At 47.8% G+C, this 20,058-nt stretch overlaps 2 protein-coding genes across 6 annotated transcripts in view; both read right to left on the bottom strand.

Moving 5' to 3' along the window:
- Positions 1-7,841, bottom strand: part of larp4ab (La ribonucleoprotein 4Ab) — a 32,404-nt gene extending 24,563 nt beyond the window's left edge. For 2 of the 4 annotated variants that reach the window (XM_088633478.1, XM_088633481.1), the window contains exon 1: positions 7,363-7,839. In XM_088633478.1, coding sequence (XP_088489604.1) covers positions 7,363-7,479 — 117 coding nt within the window. In that variant the 5' untranslated portion in view covers positions 7,480-7,839. Of the gene's footprint in view, positions 1-7,362 lie in introns of all 4 variants that reach the window. The other 2 variants (XM_088633476.1, XM_088633477.1) reach the window with 2 other exon arrangements.
- A 2,828-nt stretch (positions 7,842-10,669) lies between these two features.
- pfdn5 (prefoldin 5) lies at positions 10,670-19,904 on the bottom strand. Of its 2 annotated transcripts, XM_088633475.1 has the most exons (6): positions 19,756-19,904; positions 14,587-14,689; positions 14,056-14,087; positions 13,355-13,429; positions 13,064-13,169; positions 10,670-11,403 (listed from the first exon to the last, which is right to left on the bottom strand). In XM_088633475.1, exons 1-6 carry the CDS (start codon positions 19,819-19,821, stop codon positions 11,324-11,326), a joined length of 462 nt encoding a protein of 153 aa, XP_088489601.1. In that variant the 5' UTR covers positions 19,822-19,904; the 3' UTR covers positions 10,670-11,323. The 2 variants fall into 2 exon arrangements, with proteins under 2 accessions (XP_088489601.1, XP_088489600.1); XM_088633474.1 differs by lacking the exons at positions 10,670-11,403; positions 13,064-13,169; positions 13,355-13,429; positions 14,056-14,087; positions 14,587-14,689 and adding an exon at positions 15,583-17,769 and having other exon boundaries at positions 19,756-19,863.
- Between the last annotated feature and the right edge of the window lie 154 nt (positions 19,905-20,058).

Genomic DNA, 20,058 nt, shown 5'->3' with positions numbered 1-20,058 from the left:
TCCAAAATCACATCTCGGCCTCGCCATTGGCGGAAAGAGCAGTCAATCAAAGGTCCACTGCCGGTCAATGACCAGCCCCTTCCGCTCGAGATGCCGCCGTTTCTAATTCCGGTTTCCTCCCCCACCCCCTTCCGCAAGAGCAGCATGGCTGACAGCGGCATGAGCACATGGGCTGGTTCGCACACAGCTGCCGCACGGCGTGCACACGCATTACAGGGGTTCCGCTTAAAACGTGAACCCTCGGGACGAGAGGTCTCTTGCCCCGCGATCTCTAGTTATCACGTACAAACGTGTTTTAATCTGATACAAACGACCTGAATTGAGGTACGCAGCAGATTCCCGGACGAAGGTCAAATCGTGTTAGCAGTAACTCACTCAAGCTATTTTAGATTAGGTGTAGACTTCAAGTTTAAGTTACGAAAAGGGGGGAAACATAACATTAGAAATGGATCAAAGCACTCAGCGGAAGCGTTTTATGTCCAAGTCAACACTGATAAATTTCACTATGTAAGCAGTATGGAAGTACTGTAAAAACACCGTCTTCCACCGCGTCGATCGCCATGACGTCAGGGCACACCGCATCCACACGTACGCCGGCCAACAGAGTTTAAACTTCCGTGCTACAGACTCGTGCAATTACAATCAATCAGAAGCCGTCTGCTTTTCACAGATCTTTCGCCCACAGCACACACAATAACACAGTCGGAGCCCTCTCTCGACGAGTAACGTCGGATTACGCCGTACAAAAGAAGGCATTGTCCCGTGCTCAGCAATGGCTTCTCCATTATGTGCTCTTCAGAAAACAGGTTCACTGTGGTCGGATTGTGTCACTTTTATCGACGGCGGATCAAACGAAGAGGTATTTAAAGGAGCCATAGCTTACTTCAGGACCTTCATTTGCTTTGCAGACATGCAGAAGAGGTATTTGCAAGAACTAGCTGAAGGGCACTACAGCTGTGAACTGCAGTCTTATCAGAGGGAGAGCCAGTCACCCCTCTCTGATGCTACGAGTGTTGCTTGTAAGGTGAAACCGTGTTTCTTTCTTCAGGTTTGTTGAAACATTTTCTTCTTGAGAAGAGCAGGATGAGAAAGTGAAAGTGTGCATATTAACACATACGGACCCACTAGATACTTTCCACAATGCCATAATTAGAGTTAACAAGAAAGACAGGATTCAATTACATTCTGCTTTAACTCTTAGAAACAAAACATGGGGAAATATCACAGTCGTCACCCATACTGGCAGGTCTTTTCTCTCATATTCTAAGAGGAACACCCTAATTGCATGTAAAATTAACTGAATCCCCCTGTCACAATATGACTGTTCTGCCGGACTGTGACTGTAGCCCCTTAGCATAACTGGAGTGTAACAGTTCATATACTACAAAACTAATCAGACCGAAGCATGACCTCTGGACCCTATCATAAGATTGTACCGGAACTCTATTCTACAGATCTGTTTTCTGGCTACTGGTTTTGCCAGAATAGATCAAACCACTATTCCAACAGGAACCCGAATTCCCCCAGCATTCCCAGTCTGCAGGAACCCAAATACCCCCCGCATTCCCAGTCTGCAGCTGTGCAGTGTAATGGAATACCGAGTGCACAGAGCTCCGCCACTAATCCAGTCTGACCAGTCACCCTACCTGATAAGGACAAGAAGCAGTCGATACAAATATTAAGACTGCAGAGCCACTGCAAATTATACTGCAGCAGCAGAAAAGCTGACCTTTAAATAGAAGCCAGAGTCTCTTGAGTGGCTCATCTGAACACAGGTCAAGAGCTGTGATTGCGGGTTTGAATCTGGGTCATGCCACTAGACCACCGCAACTTCTCCAAGTGGCAACACATTTGGCTAAGTGCAGCCAAGTGCAGGGTATGCAGACGGCCAGTGCTCTTGGTTCTTAGTGCCCGTTGGGTGCTTTTGGGCACACTGTGCTGAAGGCCACACCTTCCCTTCAATCTGAACTGAACCCCCGGTAGGGGACTGTGCAGTCTGTGAAGAACAAGCCTCCTCTCCAATCAGGACTGAACCCCCTGTAGGGGGCAGTGCTATATTGGAGGACAAGTGGCTCGAAGGTCTGAGAGTCTGACAAGACTCCCCGGTGTTACCAGTGGGATGTCACACCATGTGCATGCCTGTACTGCTCGTTCAGCACCGGAGTGGGCATACCACAATCTTGGAGAGAACATAAGCCGTTCTGCAACTTGCCCATTCACCTCGTGAGCTTGTCTGGTAGCTTACAGACAGCAGGGGTCCTATCTATCCCTTGACACAAGGGGTTGCAGCTGGCTGGATTCAAGGAGATTCTCCTAAATCCCTTGAGAAAAGGCTGCACGTGATTTCAGAGTTTACCAGCACCAGGAGAAAATCAAATGACAGGGAAGTGGTGAAATGCCACCCCACATGCAGAGACTTTCTTATTGCGGAGGTCTTATCCAATTACCCATAGAAGGGTGGTTCAACTAGTCTTGGAGGGCCAGTGTATCTGCAGGCTTTTATTCCAACTCAGTCCTTAACGACCTCCATCACCATATTAACTGGACTGATTTGCCAGCTCCTCCCAGTTCTCCAGGTGCTGTAGCTTTATATGTCAGAGGTTCCCAGTCTTGGTCCTGGAGCTGAAACCTGCAGGCGTGTGGGCCTCCTGGAGAAGATTGGGAACCCCTGACCTAGACCAGTCCTTGAGCAGAGCTGGACTGTCCCGAAGGAACACAGTGAAAATGTCAACTCACATGAGAGAAAAAGCCTAGGCATAGGCAAGTCAAACCAGGAAATATCCTGTTAGCGTGACTGTGTGCTAGGGTGTGAGCAAGTAACTCTTGGAAGAAGTGTTAGTGGGGCCAGCAGGGGGCGCTCACCCTGCAGTCCATGTGGGTCCTAATGCCCCAGTATAGTGACGGGGACACTATACTGTAAACAGGCGCCATCCTTCGGATGAGACGTAAAATCGAGGTCCTGACTCTCTGTGGTCATTAAAAATCCCAGTGCGTTTCTCAAAAAGAGTAGGGGTGTAACCCCGGAGTCCTGGCCAAATCTCCCATTGGCCCTTACCAATCATGGCCTCCTAATAATCCCCATCTATTAACTGGCTTCATCAATCTGCTCTCCTCCCTACAGATAGCTGATGTGTGGTGAGTGTACTGGCGCACTATGGCTGCTGTCACATCATCCAGGTGGGGCTGCACACTGATGGTGGTGGAGGGGATCACCATTACCTGTAAAGCGCTTTGAGTGTGCAGAAAAGCGCTATATAAGTGTCAGCAATTATTATTATAATTAACTCTTCCATTTTCTCGCTCCAAGGCACCGAGCGGTGCAAATTCCCGCAACAGGTCCGAACTGCTACGTCATCACAAACGGCTACATGCTGGGGTTTTCCAGAAAACATTCCTCGCTCTTCTAATCTGCCTGTGTACATAAATAATACTGGCAGTGTTTTCAAAAAGAGAGAGGGCCTTTATCAGTTTTCACGGCAGACAGGACTGACCATCATGGTTCAGCGATCAGGACTGTAGTAGAAGTGTTAATCAGGCCTTGCTTCCTCGTACCCAGTTCTTTTCCATAAAACACAGCATATATAACTGGCATCAGGAGTAGGAAATGCTGCAATCCCCAGCCACCTGCTACAAGGCGATGCCTCACTGCCTCTCTCTTCCCCCATTTCCTACTGCACCTGTTACATTTCCTGTTATGTGCCTTAATTCTGCAATGGCTTCCGTGTTGACATAACTCACAGAATAAGAAGGCATCCGAAAGGAAGGGGATGAGATGTGCAGGGAAGTGCACTGAAGTTACATGGGTGTCAGCTTTTCTGGCTGTGGGCTTCAGAGCACAGTGCAACACTCTCTCACCCCCCCCCCCACAACACAATTTTCTTTGACCTTCATCAGAGAATCAAACAGGTCAAAGCAAATGGAAGCTTGTTTACATTTTTTACAGGGATGGGAACAGGGCTGTAGGCCAGATGTGTTGGTGTAGTATCACAGTGAAATACAGAACAAGATATTTTGGGCTCCGTCATTCATTCAGTGGTGTGTATCATTACATGAAACAGGAAAACCTGAATGAGGCCAGCAAGTCATTACGATTAGTTCATGCTACTTTAAAAGCTCAAGCATTTGCAGGAAACGGTAACAGCATAGTTGTGAGGCCACGCTACCACAGGTATTAATAATAATAATTAATAATTGCTTACACTTATATAGTGCTTTTCTGGATACTCCACTCAAAGCGCTTTACAGGTAATGGGGACTCCCCTCCACCACCACCAATGTGCAGCCCCACCTGGAAGATGCGACGGCAGCCATAGTGTGTCAGAACGCTCACCATACACCAGCTCTCAGTGGAGAGGAGAACAGAGTAATGAAGCCAATTCATATTATTAGGATTATTAGGGAATATTAGGAGGCCATGACCGGTAAGGGCCAATGGAAAATTTGACAAGAACACCGGGGTTACACCCCTGCTCTCTTTGAGAAACGCCCTGGGATTTTAAAGGACCACAGATAATCAGGACCTCCTGTTACGTCTCATCCGAAGGACGGCGCCTTTATACAGTCTAGTGTCCCCATCACTATACTAGAACATTAGGACTCACATAGACCACAGGGTGAGCGCCCCCTGCTGGCCCCATTAACACCTCTTCCTGCAGCAACCTTAGTTTTTCCCAGGAGGTCTCTCATGACCAGGCTCACACCTGCTGAGCTTCAGTGGGCTGCCAGTTGTGAGCTGCTGGGTGTTATGGCTGCTGGCAGGTAAAGGCAGCCAGCATTCTCTGGTTCAATCCTGATACAGCAGATCAAAGCTGAATGTAAAGATGGGCCTGTCTTTCTCTCAAGTTTCATGAAAGCCCAGTCAGAAGCCCTGTTTTATTTACAGAATCCTCAAAAAAATGACAAGAAACCATTTAAATGCAATTCCGTAACTGGGTACACTCAGACAAGCGCACACTGGAAGGCTTAAAGAGCATAGATATAAATGGAGAGAGATGTGTGAGAAGCAGAGACCACAGAACTGCCAGGAATAGGGGAGCAAAGTAAGAACACTGACTGGGAAAGGACTAGCGTGTCTTCAGTCTGCATTAGAACACGGAGTCGGGAATCTTCAAAGTGGGAGAGCAGAAAGGCTTACTCAAGTCCATTTACATGATTCTAACTGTGTTCTGCACTTTGATGTTTGCTTCAGAAGTCTTCTTCCTTGTGCACATTACTTCAAACACGTGTACCAGATACAATCCCTGTTTCACTCTGCTTTTAAATAGTTGCTCTCCGAGTTTCCGACAACTTCTAACTGGTAAGAACTGGCTGACGTACAGCCAGGGGTCCCCACCACTTCTCTTGGACATGCAGCAGTCCAGTTAGTCTTACAGGTCACCCCAAATCACCTGTGTTTTAAAAAATAAGAACTGCTTGGAAGTTACTTAGCAATTACGCCAAGCAATGTATTCAAGAGAGCCCATCATCCAAGATTGAGGCGTATTCAGATTTGTATTTCAAGTTATCTTCAATACTTCATTGAACAAATCGCCCATTGAACGGATAACAATACTAACTGTTCCTTGTCTTTACAGACTGATCAATTAACGATGAGCTATACAACCTGCTGCACTGGCAAAGTACAGCAGCAGACGGGAATATTACTGCATGGAACACAATATCGCTGACCAGACTCGATGGTTTAGTCAAACTGCACCTGGTCATTTTAAACCACTACAGATGAGAGGAGGGACAGTAGACGGAAGACGAGCGAGAGTAATCGAATGTAAGAGCCCTTAAGAAAACTTCTATCTCATTTGGAAAATAATTATTTAATTGTTGAATTGACTAGTCAGGTTGGAACAAAAACCAGGAGACGAAGCACAGCAGGAACGGAGTCTGAGACCCTTGTGCTAGTGACAGTCTGCCTGCTGTAGGAGCCTTTTACCATCAACCGCCCCAGTGATCACCACTCACACCTAAACCTGCTCTACAGGCCCATCCTTCCACGGGTTCCCTGGCACTGAGTCACTTCACAGCTGGCAAACAGGACTGTTCAGTCAGCACGTTATTTCTTTAAATGGAGGATTCCACCTACGGAAATGCTGTCAGTATTCAGTAATAATTCAAATACCTCATGCATGTTTGTAAATTTCGGTAAATTACAGTCGTTTAAGAAAAGAGAACTTCCCCTTTAAAAAGCACAGCCTGATTATTTTGACCTACAGACAGAGGCCTAGGCAAGGGGCAGGCCTGACGCAGGTCAGGTTAGTCCTTAGACGTGTTTGACCCTAATGAATGGGGAGGTGGCTTATCTAATGCCAGAACTGTCCCTCTCACGAGCTGTGCCACAGCTGCCCTGTCGCTTTTATCGGCACACTCCTGAGCGACTCAGACAGCCCGGCAACGCTGCCAGAGGAACTAATTTTATCACCCCCCCCACTCCACTCCTCCTCCCCCTGCCCCGGTCTGCAATCACGCCGTCCCCGCACACATATGGCTCCTTCGCTCGAGTTAACAGAAGCAAAATTCGACAAAACGACCGTTTGAGTCCCCTCAGGTCTTCACATGCAGGCATTTTGGCCTCCGTTTCACGCGTGTGGGCAGCGCGGGAGGGTGTTTTCCTATGTTGTCTCATTGGGAGCGAGGCGGACGAATGCGGCGTGTGCGAGGGCTAAGATGGGCCGAGGCGTCCTCCGAGCCAGCTAGGCCCCGCCTGCGGCGCCATATGGACACCGCCGGGACGGACGAGAAGCTTTATTTTTAAAACCTAAGAACTGAAAACAACACCAAAAGGATAGTATGTTCACTGCAAACCACGAGGAAAATAACGAGAGTTTGTCAGAGCAGCAATATCCTTAAAGTAAATACCTAAAATAGTTGGGAAGCTAGTCGGCTAGCAAGCATGCTGTCACTCGACACTGCCGGTGTCATCCATTCACATGCGCAGGGGGTTAAATATTGCAGAAGCCCCTTCGACTGGGGCTTTTTTTTATATAAATATACGCAACACATCTATAAATTCTCCTGTCTGATCGATGATTGTAAATAAACGACACCATCATGCCCTATCTCGGATCAGATCTACACGCAACTGCAGCACATCATTCAAAAGACCGGAATTCATTGCCGAACATAAGTCAAAGACATCAAGAACAAGGACAATGGAAATAAAGCCTCGCTCTGCCGGATAAGGGAAAAACCGAACTAGAAAAACAGTATTTGCTACTAACACAGTTAATTGGCTTCTATCTTTAGAAACTGCGGTTCTGAAAAATCGCGGATCACACCGGGTTTTACGGCGCTGTGGCATGGAGGAGGAGGAGGAGGGGGGGGGGCGGTGGAGGTTGTGCTAAGTCAGCCAGCCACAGGCCCCAAACTCACCATGCCGCCTCCGTCTCCGCCGGCCTCGGGTCTGCTCTCGCTCTCCCCTCGGCGGGTCTCCGGTCCCGGCTCGGCCTCCTGCTGCTTCTGCGGGTCTCCGCCCTGCTCCGAACTCATGGGCCGCTCCTGGCGCTCCGCTAACCCCGCCGCTCTCTCTCCTTCTCCCCCCTCTCTCCTCCTCCTCCTCACCTCTCACCGGGTGATGAAAAAGCAACAAGCGCTTTCTCTTTCTAGATCAGCGATGCGTTTTGTACAACCCCTTTCGCTTTACGATTAAAAAAATAAGACAAAATAGATACCGCAACCAGCTAAGATGCTTTTACGATAATCTGTAGCTTTGCGATGAGTATCTTTTTTATTTACTAGCGATCAGCGAGCCGGAGAGCGCATTCCTAGCCGGACAACCGAAGCGGGCACTGGGGACACGCACCTCTCCGGAGCGCCACTGTCTGACAGCACACCGCCAACGTCCCGGCAAGCAGCGCGACCTCTCACCCTCTCTTCCCTCCCTTTCCCTTCCCCATCGCAGCTCCTAGCAACGGCGCAACATTCATTGCGCCGCATAGCAACCATCTCAACTCCTTTCCGCATAGCAACAGCGCATGGCAACAGAGGAGCGCTGACATAAGCCAAACATAAGATCACTGATTTTCGCTTCTTCTTCTGCAGGTCCGCCATTTCTCCCGGGTTTTTTTCTTCCCTGACTCTTAATGACTGGATTTTAATAATTTGTTCCCTTAACTAGTCTGTATCAAGCCTGTTTCCAGGTTTTTACTCATTGAGTAAGCTGTACGTTTCTCATTAAACCTCATGGACTACAGCCCTCTAGAACCAGGACTGAACATCACTGTTACGCTCACATCAAATTTAATTCCAAAACTGACCACTTTTTCCTGGCCTTCACAATAAAATAGGAAAGTGAAAGTTGCAGTAAAAATTAATGATAAAATACTTTAAACAAAACTACTGTTATATAATCCTTAAACCAGGAGAGCATAGTTGCAGTCCCAGAGGACTGGAGGGTCTGGTTGCCCTGCCACCCAAGTCCTTAATTATTAAATTTAACTTATTAATCGATTAATTGGACAAGTTGAAGAATGTTCTTGTTATTGAGAAGTTGGTGATTTAAAGAGAACTCCAGGTGCTCTGGTTTCCTCCCACAGTCCAAAGACATGCTAGTAGGCTAATTGGCTTCTGGGAAAACTGGCCCTGGTGTGTCTGTGTGGCGTCCTGTCCAGGGTATACCCTGCCTTGCAACCATTGCTTGCTGGTATAGGCTCCGGCTCCCCCCCCCCGACCCTAAACTGGATGACATGGCTAGAAAATGAGGGCTGGATTACTTTCCCCAGCACTTTCCCAAACACTGCTCAAGCCAGGGAGTCACTACGCTTTATCTAAATATGTACAGCAAGGCTGCCAGCTGAGTATCATACAAATAGGCCAATTTTTTAGTTGTGATTCTGGGCTCACATTCCCACAACCCCCCTGTCCTCAGGGATAAAAGTATGAGGGGAGCCCCTACCCGCAAGACACGAGGGAAGAAAGGTGTTGTAAATATTTTTTGTCTAGGCATTCACTGTGGGGAAACATGACAACCTTGAGAGTCATGCTGTTATTTTCATGAAATCTAGAGATTCAACAGTTCATGTAAGTCATGACTGACTACCAGCCATTTCCACCATCCAGAGGAAACCTGAGAGAACATACAAACTGAGGATTGAACCCAGGGCCCCAGCTGTGTGAGGCAACAATGCTAATCATTGCTCCACCTTCCCACGGAAAAGTAATACAACTACAAGATACAACTTCCCACTTCCTCCTCTCTCCTGGCTTTTGTTTTCTCATGCTATATTATCTTTGCTGACTGCCCTATCTTTCTTACACCCAAAGAAGGCTCCTGCAGCTCACACACCCTTAGCCAGCAGAGGTCCAGATGGTTCCAGTCCAGCCACCTGAAGAGGTACAGGACCAATACCACTTACAGATACCGCTCCAAATTATTAAGAGCTGAAAGCAAATTTTAAATAGAAAACTGAAATTAAGCACTCGGCCAGAGGAGACAGTGATCTCCCAGGATCGGGGCTTGATGAAGGGTAAAATAGTGGTATCCAGAGAGAGGACTCAAACCCATAACCTCACAGTTTATCCAGAGCCCCAGCCACAAATCTAAACTGTTCCAGGTGTTGCGCCAAGAATTGGAAATCAAACATCTTAGAAAATGCCTAAACACTGAACCAGTGATTCCACATATTTACTCAAACACGAAGGGATTTCAGGAAATCATTAGATGGACATTAAGAGCAGGACTCCATAATCCAGGTCCTGCTGACCCCACCTTCTGCTTGTTTTAAGGTCTTCACTTATCACAGGACTGGATGAGCAATTTACTAGACATGTTCTCAACTCAGTAACTGCCAGAGCTTTTAATTTTACCTAGAGTTGAAAAGAACTTTAAAAAGTGCTCTGTAGAAGCAGAAGTCAATCTCTCAGTGAAAGAAGTATTAAACAACTGAGAGCCTGACTGGAATGAAACCCAGCAGAGAGTGGGGTATCAGGCCAGGGACTGGGGAGCCCCAGGATAAATACAACATGCCAGCACGGTCTTACTGGAACATGTACATGCACAAGGTTAGCTGGCCCATTCAAACACCTGTGTCATCCCACTGGAGAGGATGTGGAATAAAATCTAGCACAAGTGCAGTTACGGAATCATGGGAGAAAACATTCCCATAGACACAGAGCTCATTGAGGCTTTATTTCAGTATTAGCTGCAAGATAGAAAAGTAATAATTTAATAAAAGGATTGTTCTTTATCCTCAGAAAATAGACACACAAGGGAATGAAGACCTGCATGCTCGTGTCACTCTGTGTTCTTAATTGCGTCATTAAGATCCCATAACAGCATCTTTCCAGGCTTTGGCTGTTGAGATGGATTTAAGTTGGATAGACAATAAGAGAAGAATGAGATAGAACAAGGGCAGCACGATGGTGCAGTGGTTAGCATTACTGCCTTGCAGTGCTAGGCTTTGGGTTCAATTCTGGACCTGGAGTGCTATCTGTGAGGAGTTTACATGTATCCCAATGTTTGCATGGGTTTCTTCCCACAGTCCAAAGACATACTGTTAGGCTTGTGGGAAACTGGCCCTGGTGTGTGTGTCTGTGTGTGCCCTCAGATGGACTGGTGTCTCTTCCAGAGCGTGTCCTGCCTTGCACCATTTGCTTGCCAAGACAGGCCTCTGCTCCCCAATGACCCTGAACTGGAAGTGGTTAGAAAATGGATGGATGAGATAAAATAATATTGCAAAGGTATTATCAGAGCCTTCTTTATTGTTTCAAGGGGCAGCAGCATAGAAGACAATAAAAAAAAACTTGCTTTACATAAATCCACAGACAAGAAAGCAATTAATTTAAAGTTAGCTTGACTTCACAAAGGCAAACAGTATAAAACTGCGCCTCTCTGTTGGGGACCTGTAAGAAAATATACCCAAACTAAAACAACAACATCTGAAACCAGGAGAACCTCATAACAATTGTTGACAGATGTAAAACATTCACTCATTAAGAAGGAACGCAAGAGTGAATGGTCTGACAGCTGGTTATCTTTCTGAAGCAGAAATCCCACCACTTGTCGCTCTTGATGGCCACTGTGCAGGAGAGCGTCCAGATGCCCAGCCCACATCCTGCATCGCGGCTCGAGGTTCGAGATCTTCAGGGACCAATGCTGCGTTGGCATCTTCCAGTGTTATCACAGGCGTTGGGCCTGGCCCTCCCCTCTCTCCCATCCCCGCCGTGTTCTGGGACAAAGGTGGGGTACCCAAATCAAGCTCCCCCCCTTCCCTCGCTGGATATCATTCTTACCCCCCATAGCTCAGGCTCCGCTTTGCCCTCATGACTTCCTCCCCTCCCCCCCTTCTCCTCCTCGCCCCGCCCCTGCACCCTCACACCAACACCCCCAGTCTGCTCAGGCCTTGGTGGTGCCGGACTGCGAGGCCTGGAGGGTCTGGAGCTGCTGGATCTTCACGCTCATCACCTCGATCACAGCTGGAGGAGGAAGGAGAGAGAAGGAGAATGTGAATCAGTCAGAGGGATAGAGGGCGAGTCAGAGAGAAAAGATGGGTATGCACTTCAAATCCTCCGACCCCTGAGAAAATATTCTGTTAGGGTAAAATCTCTTTTCAATGGCCAATGTCATTCAAGTTCTGTCCAGATGCCGCACTAAGTCCTAAGCCCTTCGTTTAAGTCCGCAGTTCTGTGACGTAGTGCAGCAAAGATTCGAGGGGCACCATTATAGAAAGGGTAATAGGACACCCTTGCAAGATGTCACTCGCTGGTCACACGGCTGACTGTCAAAATGCTTTCTCTTGTTGCTGCTTCTTTTCCAGTGGCTAAGTGCACGTCGCCAGAGAATTTTTTTAAAGAATGTTTCGCTTTCCACTCGCAGTTTGATGAAATTGAATGGCATCCTGTTTCTCCCTGCACAAAAGTAGTGACACATCGTGTTCATTCATGCCGAGCAAGCGCAACTCAAAGCGGGCGAAGAACACTAAGGACAACACCGCTCTGTTTATTCAAAACTTTACCACTAAATACATTTTATCTTGTCTGTCCCAGAACAAAAATGACAGTACGGGGAATGCAATGCTTTCATTCATGTTGAACAGGACTGATTCAAAGTGGACCAAGTAAACTAAACAAGGTAAACCTCAGAGCTTTGTACTATAAATACTGTCTTTCTGTGTACAAAATACACCATAGGTAAACAGATATTCATCTGCCGAAATGGGGTGACGAAATATTAGCTTTAGTCTACCCTTCATTTGTTTTTACATAAACTATTATGAGTTTTAAAACAGTAAAAAAGTTACATTTTACCAACACTTGAATATTTTATTCTCCATGAGAACTTCACTCCACTTTAATAGGTTAGAACATGAAACATCACCACTCTGCGAGGAACTGGGGGTAATTCCTTTCAGCGAACTCTGCTCCGATGCATACTTAAAATAAGGGTGAACTGGGGGTGCTCGGGAGAAATGGGACACCCTAAAATTAGAAACCTCAGATCCCTGCAGGCCTGAGGGGAAACACACTTGAAGGGCAGAAGACCACAAGTGTGCATACTGGGACACGGCTTTTGTGGATTTTAATTTCTGTGTTCCAATAGGAGCTAGACTTATTTTCTAGGGATAAGCTTCTCCCGATTATTTGCCGACAGGAGTTTCTTTCTGGGAGAGCTGTAGAGCTGTGCTCAGTTGTGAGAGCTCCAGACTGGCTGGCTGAGTGGGCTCTATCCTGGCAGCTTTACGGTAGATAGACAGAAGACCAGCTTGCTGAAGATGGACCCCTTCTGTGAAGACTGAGAGGAGTAGTCCAGCTCCCTCAGCCACTGTCCGCAGGTGCTTTGTGCAGAACTCAACGATCAGGAAGGCTTTGGACTCTTGTCCCACCTATCGTTAATCATGATTCACGGGACCCCATACTACATTCCCAGAGAGAGAGAAGCACAGGGGCGTGGCAGTTAGAGAGAGCGAGGTGTATACAGATAGACTGAAATAGCACAGGCTCTTAAGGAAGAGTTAAAAACCTGCAACCTTGGGGGCGACACATAAAAGTAACAGCAAGAGCAGAGAGAGGGGCGCAGGGGGATCTTGGTTTCGAGAGGGTGATTTGTGTCTATTAGTTTGAGGGTTTGGGCTCCTACCCTGTTTCATGGCGTGTTTCTCCTGCAGCGCTGGCTGGATCTTCTCGATCTGCTTGGTGAGGAAATCAATCTTCCTCTTGAAGAACTCCTTGGTGTTGCCCACATTCTGAAATGACCGACAGACAGACGCCGGGTTTCAATCAGCAGAAACCCATCCTGTGTTCAAACCAGGCACATATGACATCAGCCTTTCCCCATGCTGTGCGGTTCTGCAATTCACAGGACACAGGAAGCAGCGGGGGGTGGGGAGGACGGCATGTACATGTGGGCGGTTTCTGGGGCTACTCTCACCTTCTCAACGTAATATCCTGTCCCCACATCCACGAGAACATGTTCCACATCATGCAGCGTGCCAGGAACGTACATCTGAGCGGGCACAAGTTAAGAAAAGCTAAAGACAAGCTTCTGGAAACCAGCAGCCATGATTCAGCTGGAAATGTCTCAAGAGCCCCTGACTGGCCAAGCTAGGCACTGTTAGGAGCGCTGTAACTGACTGGTTTTCCGGGCCCACCCACGGGAACTGGTGTTGCCACAGCAACACAGTTTAATTTACTTACTACTTGACTAGAAGGGACATTACATGTATTGGATTGTAGCAGCCAAATGAATGTCGTATTACACTTCACTGTTCGAAAATTGGCAGTCAGTCAGGGGGCGGTCTGCATCCTGCAAAAAACAAAATCCTCCAGGGGTCGACACATAGTTTTTACTCTGTCCAGTAAGAACACATGTGCAGTCGGGGGTCTCTAGTATTAGTGCCTCGGACTACAGGTGAGTAGATTCTTCGCCCGTTTTCTCACAGCAGATTGATCGATGGAGCTAAACTGATGCTGTGGCAGCGATTCTCCACACTGCAGTAGAGGCAGCAGCCCCAGGACTGTCAGGCTCTGCTGCAGTCATGGCAGCGTTTCATTTCCTCCCTACACTCTCATACAACCGCTGCAACTCCAGCCACAGTCAGCAGAGGGCACCACAGAGCCACAAAAGGATACAGAACTAGTCAGTGGGACGAGCAGCTCCTTTCCTGGGGAGAGGAAATGAAAACAAATTAACAGGAGGCCCTCTTTTGAAGGGGCAATAGCTGAATCCATTCATTTTCTAACTGTTTCATCTAATTCGGGGTATTGGGTGAGCAGGAGCCTGTCCCAATAAGCAACAGGCGCAAGGCAGTGTACACCCTGAATGGGACACCTGTGCATCATAGAGCAGACGCACACTAGGGTCAATTTTCCCAGACGCCAGTTAATCTACCAGTATGTATTCGGACCGTGGGAACGAACACATGTGAACATGAGGAGAACATCCAAACTCCACACAGATAGGCAACTAGGAGTGGAATCTGGGGCCCCAGTGCTGCAAGGAAGCAGTACAAAGCAGACAGTTACTACAAGGTGGTCTAAACACTAATTGAAATATGTACAACAACATCCTATTAAAACATGGCTCTGAGCAAAGTGTCACGGAATTTCTTGGCCACATTTTTGCTTGTATCTCTGTCTGCCTCTTCTTCGACAGGTGCTTACCTTCATTGGCCTTATTAAGCACATTTAGACAGTCCTTCGCCTCCACATACTTCGTCTGGACCACCTTCAACTGCCCAATGGAAGAGGTCAGGAACTCGACCTCCTGAGTCACAATACAAAGGAAGATGGTTGTTTAATCAGGTCATGCCATGGCTGTCCAGACCTGGTCCTGGGGGGGTCAATGTGTCTGCAGGGTGTCTAGTCCTGGTTCTGAGGGGGTCAGCGTGTCTGCAGGCTGTCTAGTCCTGGTCCTGGGGGGTCAGTGTGTCTACAGGGTGTCCAGTCCTGGTCCTGGGGGGTCAGTGTGTGTGCAGGGTGTCCAGTAGTGGTCCTGGCGGGGGGAGGCGGTCCAGTTCTGGTCCTGAGGAATCACTGTAATCCAGGACCAGGATAGGTACCCCTTGGTTACACCCATCAATTTCACTATGGCTCATACGTGGTCACAGACTCACCTACATGAGCTTGTTATGACATAAGTGAACTGATAACTAAATTAGTCCAGTCTAATCACTTCCCATGTCTTCACCTTTCACTCAGTGATAAAGACCCTATAGAAATGCAACACAGAAGCTTTACCCCTGTCAAACACTTCAGGCACAAAACATGTTTCCCACTGCTGCACTTTTAAAACTGTTTTAAAATGCTTCGCATAGGTTCTGAAAAGGGAAAGATTAACATGAATATGATTAGTACCCAGGCAGTGCGATTCCTTTTAAGCAGATCGATTCATTGGATTCAGTTCAGTGAACCTCTTCAAAAGATTCGCTCCTCTGATTCCCCAAGTCATTGAAAAGAACAGTGCCACCGAATACCAGTCCGAAAAATAACTACTTTATAAGGCTCACTCATTTACTAGGCTAAAGGGAACACAGGAAGAGAAACAAGATCAGACGATTGTGAAAATCCAAGAGAAAATATCCCTCATAGTTTGACAAGTGCTTTGACTTCGTCGCCCCACACACAATTGTCTACTGCAAGGTAAAAAGCATCAAAACATAAGTAAAAATTAAATTTTATTATACTGAGTTATAACAGACCTCTCATGGAAGTAGACTGGGTAATATAACAACAGCGTCACAGAAAATGTTGATTTTTATTTACGAACATCTCAAAGGCAAGGCAAGACGAGAACAAGGGAGTGATGGTGGAAAACCAACGAAACAGCAACATCCCACTTGAGTTACCTCCTGCAACGGCCTGTCTGTCTGTACAGTGGCAGAGTCACACGTCACGGGCAGTACCCTCAGTCCAGGTTGGCATTCAAGAACACGATTTCACGCACTTTGGAAGGGCTAAAGTGATTCCTCCTCTCTGCGGCCACCTGCCCGGTCTTGGACCAGCTGCGCCTGCAGGGCGCGCACGCGGTCACGACGCACAGCTTCGCGGCCGTGACCCGGGAGAGCCTCTGATACACCGGCCGGCGGCTGGCCCACCACTGCAAAGGCTCTGCCGTCCGGGCAAGCAGAGGCTCCTCCAGAAAGCTCTTGACCTCCAGCGCGGCCTCCGATGACGGGGTCTGTGACGAAAGGAGGTGCGACACGCAGTCGTCGAAATCGCGCCAGAACAGCGCCGAACGCGTGGCGGCCGGCGCCTCGCGGTCGCTCTCTCCTGGCGCCTCCACAGCGGCGGGGGCAGCCGCGGCTGCGGCGGCGACGTGCACCTTCCCCGCGGCCGCCGCGACGCTGCTCACGGCCTCCTCCGCCGCTCGCTCGTCTGTGAACGCCCGCCTTTTAAACCGGGGGTCCAGCAGGGACGCCTCGGCCAGCTGCGGCTGCCGCTCGATGTCGTCGAACCTGCGGGACATCGCCGCCTGGAGGGCGTTGAGCATCCGCGCCACCGGGCCGGGAAGACCCGCGTTCCTCGGCCGCGTGGCGGCAATCCTCTGCAGGCCCCTGGCCAAGATGATGACTTTCGAAGCCGACACCGTCTTTTCCGCACTGATTTCAGCCACCGCTTCGTCGAAAGGTTTCAGAATCCCGCACGACTCGGCCACGGTGTCCCATTCTTCCGGAGTCAGAGTGGGCAGGGCGGCGTCGACCAGTGCCAGCATCGAAACAACGGCATCTCTGGCCCTGTGAAACCTAGTCAGCATGCGGTAAGTGGAATTCCATCGTCTGGCAACCTCCTGCTTCAGTTTCAGCTCCTCCATGCCCAGTTGCTTCTGTAGAGACCTAAGTTTTTCAGCTGCTACAGGACTTCTGCGTACATATTCCACTATTACTTTAACCTTATCTACAGTGGGTCTGATTTCTTGCAGTGCTTCTCTCACCACAAGATCTATGGTGTGGGCAAAGCAAGGCAAGTGATTCCACCCAGTGAGCCTTATCGCTTCGGTCATATTAGCAGCATCATCATCACTGACAACTGCCACAACCTTGTCTTGTATATTCCAGTCCGCAGCCATCCGAAGGAGCTCATCTTTCAGGTTGGCAGCTGTGTGCCCGTCGGCGAATCCAAAGCAGTCAAGAAGGCATGAAGACATCTGGAAGTCGGGGTTTATGAAATGGCTGGTGACTGAAAGGTAGCTGTGCCCATTGTGTGTAACCGATGTCCAGCAGTCTGTGGTTAAACACACAGCTGATGCTCCCTTTACCTTCTCCTGCACTTCAGAAAGGGTTCTTTCATACAGCTGGGGAATGATCGTCCTGGTCAGAGCTTTTCTGTTTGGCAGCACGTAAGAGGGATTGAGCTGATTAATAAAAGCTCTGAAGCCCTTGTCTTGGACAACTGAAAATGGTTGATAATCCATCACTATCATTTTCGCAAGGGCTTCGTTCAGACGGTCCTGCCTCGCGGGCGACGCGGCAGAGCTGCTGGCGCTGCTTTGCTCCAGGCTTGCACTGCTCCTGGTGGGGACCAAAGCCCGATGCTCGTCTTCCCTGCTCCGGGTGCTGCTCCCTGCAAGCACCGAAGCTCCAGCTTCCTCCCTCAGCTGGGATCTGTTTGCGCCCGGCTGCACCAGGGGGTGCTTTGTTTTGAGGTGGCGGAGCAGGTTTGTAGTTGACCCTCCTTTGTAAGACAGCTCGCTGTGACATATGTCGCACTTGGCCGTGCTGCACGTGACCGAAGTGAAATGGCTCCAAATGGAGCTTCGCTTGCGGGTTGCGGCCGTCGTGCTCATCGTCCGAAACGACCACAAAACCGTTACCCAGCACGGCAGGTTTCAGAACGATCCAGCGAGCTCTGCGGCATGAAACAGCAAGACAACATGAGTCGCAAACATCGCCAAGAGCCAGTCGTCAGTGCAGTTCAAATGGAAAAAAAAAGGCTCAAGAGATCGCATCCGAGCGCTGTAGAACCGTCTTGTAAAAAAAAAAAACACAACAAAATTCTCCAAAAACAGAAGCTACACAAAAGTGGAACCTTTCACCTCAGACCGAAAAGCCCATCAAAGAACAAGAGAGAAATAATGTCTGGTAGACACCTCAAAAAGGTAGTATTCAGATAAGATAAGATCACTTTATTAGCCATATACAATTTCTTGTATTGGGAATTGGTCTTTTTGCTTATCCAAGCTTGCTCTCTGTGAGACACACAGACAGGGAGAGAAGTTTGGGGTCAGAGCACAGGGCCAGCCATTTATACAGCACCCCTGGAGCAGTTGGGGTTAAGGGCCTTACTCAGGGGCCCAACGGAGTAGGATTCCTCTGCCAGCCGCGGGATTTGAACCGGCAACCTTCCAGCCACAGGCACAGATCCTTAGCCGCAGAGCCACCGCTCTGCCCCAATCACACAAGTATAAGACAAACAGTACCTTTCTGAAAGTCAGACTCATCAGTGCTCAAATCACCTGCGAGACCTCTGAGAGCACTTACTCTGAGTGGACAATACAAGAGAGGGCTCAGCAAGGAAGAACGTGTGGTCCTGGGAGTTTTACTTTAGATTGTTTTGAAGGGCTGCCTTTTCACTTTACAATTCTCAGAAAAGACCGAATTACCAACAAATACGATTTAATCATTTAGATATTTTAAAACTTCCTATCAACCATCTACAGCTCCATTGATAAGCTTATAACCACTTAATGCTTACCGTTTTGCACCCAGCATGCAATTTCAAGTTTTTTGTTCTCTGAGCTCTATGTCTGGACCTGAACTTTTCCGCAAAAGGATGGCTTACCCACCTCCCAAATACGGCTAAGTATTTGAAATATTTCTTAAAACTCCCAATTTTCAAAAAAAAATTCTACAACAGTCAATATTGGCTGCTTCAATGATCCTTGAGTGGGAAGGAATGATGTTGAAAAGACAAATGGAAAAGTTATGTGACATTGTCTCCAGCAATTCAAACAGTGTGCTTTGTCTTGCATTAAAGAAAAGACATACTGGTAGGGGCAATTAATCTAATAATCACATTTTTAAGCCAAAATTGAATTGAAAGTCTTATTTGAGTCACTGTTGATTTCGGATTACTTTAAAATATACATTAACAAAAAAAATAAAACTGGTATAATTATGTATCTCCTAGTATGTATATCTAATGTTATTATTATAGGCTGATTTTTTTAAATCGAATTAATGTAACCATCTGAAATATGCAGCAAAGTATATTCTTCGCGCACTATCACAAACCTCATACACTTCATTAATAAGAGGGTAATTTTATGTTTCACGATGTGCTATTGCTTTATGTTCACTGTATTCTACCCGAGTTTCGATGTTCCTCCCTTACTCACTAAAATCCGAGATAGAGACATCATTTCCTTAGTTGGCTCGATGCTCGATTTGTCTCTCTAAATTGAATGACTTCGTGAATCAAATAAACGAATCAGAACGAATCGTCCGCGAATTGCACACCTCTTAATACGATTTAAAAGAAAAGATTTGGAAACAGCCACGCCACTCTACCGGTTTTCAATGTGAGGGTATTTATAGATCACGATCACTTATTTAATTACGTTATTCCGGATACGTTATGAAAGAAAATAATTTTAAAGTCTGCTGCTGTTTGTAAAGCGAAAGCTTCACGGTGGTAGTACTCATTTTTTTTCTATTAAACACACGCTCAACACACCCAGCTAAGAGAGCACGCCAGCCCCGTGCTGTCTATAACCCAGATTAGCTCACGGGCTGGCTAGGCCTTTATTTCGTCTTGCGCATTTTGGAGGGTACTGTTCAAACGTGAGATGTCTCTTCATCTCCCACTCTAAAGCTAGCCTAAATCGGTCCTCACCTGCTCCAACTGGCCCTTCAGACCCTCCAGCTGAGGTAATGTCAGCTCTGCAAGATTCACCGCCATATTAGAAGCAAAAGCAATCCCAGCGGCCGCGCCGACTTCCGGCAGAGACAGGAACTTGATGTTGCTTAGTAACAGGCGGTGCGCTGTGTCTGTCTCGTCTCGGTAATAAATGTGAAACCTCAGGAAGGCTACAAACTAGAGGCCAGTTCATTCTGCGGAGCCGGTTTGCGCATCTCATCCAGTTGTTTCTTGAAAAAAAAAGCCAAGGTTTCAGTTGCAACGACATGAATGCGTAGC

The sequence above is a fragment of the Lepisosteus platostomus genome, chromosome 1, assembly GCF_059453375.1.
Source record: "Lepisosteus platostomus isolate fLepPlt1 chromosome 1, fLepPlt1.hap1, whole genome shotgun sequence".
Classification (NCBI taxonomy): Eukaryota; Metazoa; Chordata; class Actinopteri; order Semionotiformes; family Lepisosteidae; genus Lepisosteus; species Lepisosteus platostomus.
Note: the sequence above shows the minus strand (reverse complement) of the source record. Positions and strands in the feature narration are given on the sequence as shown.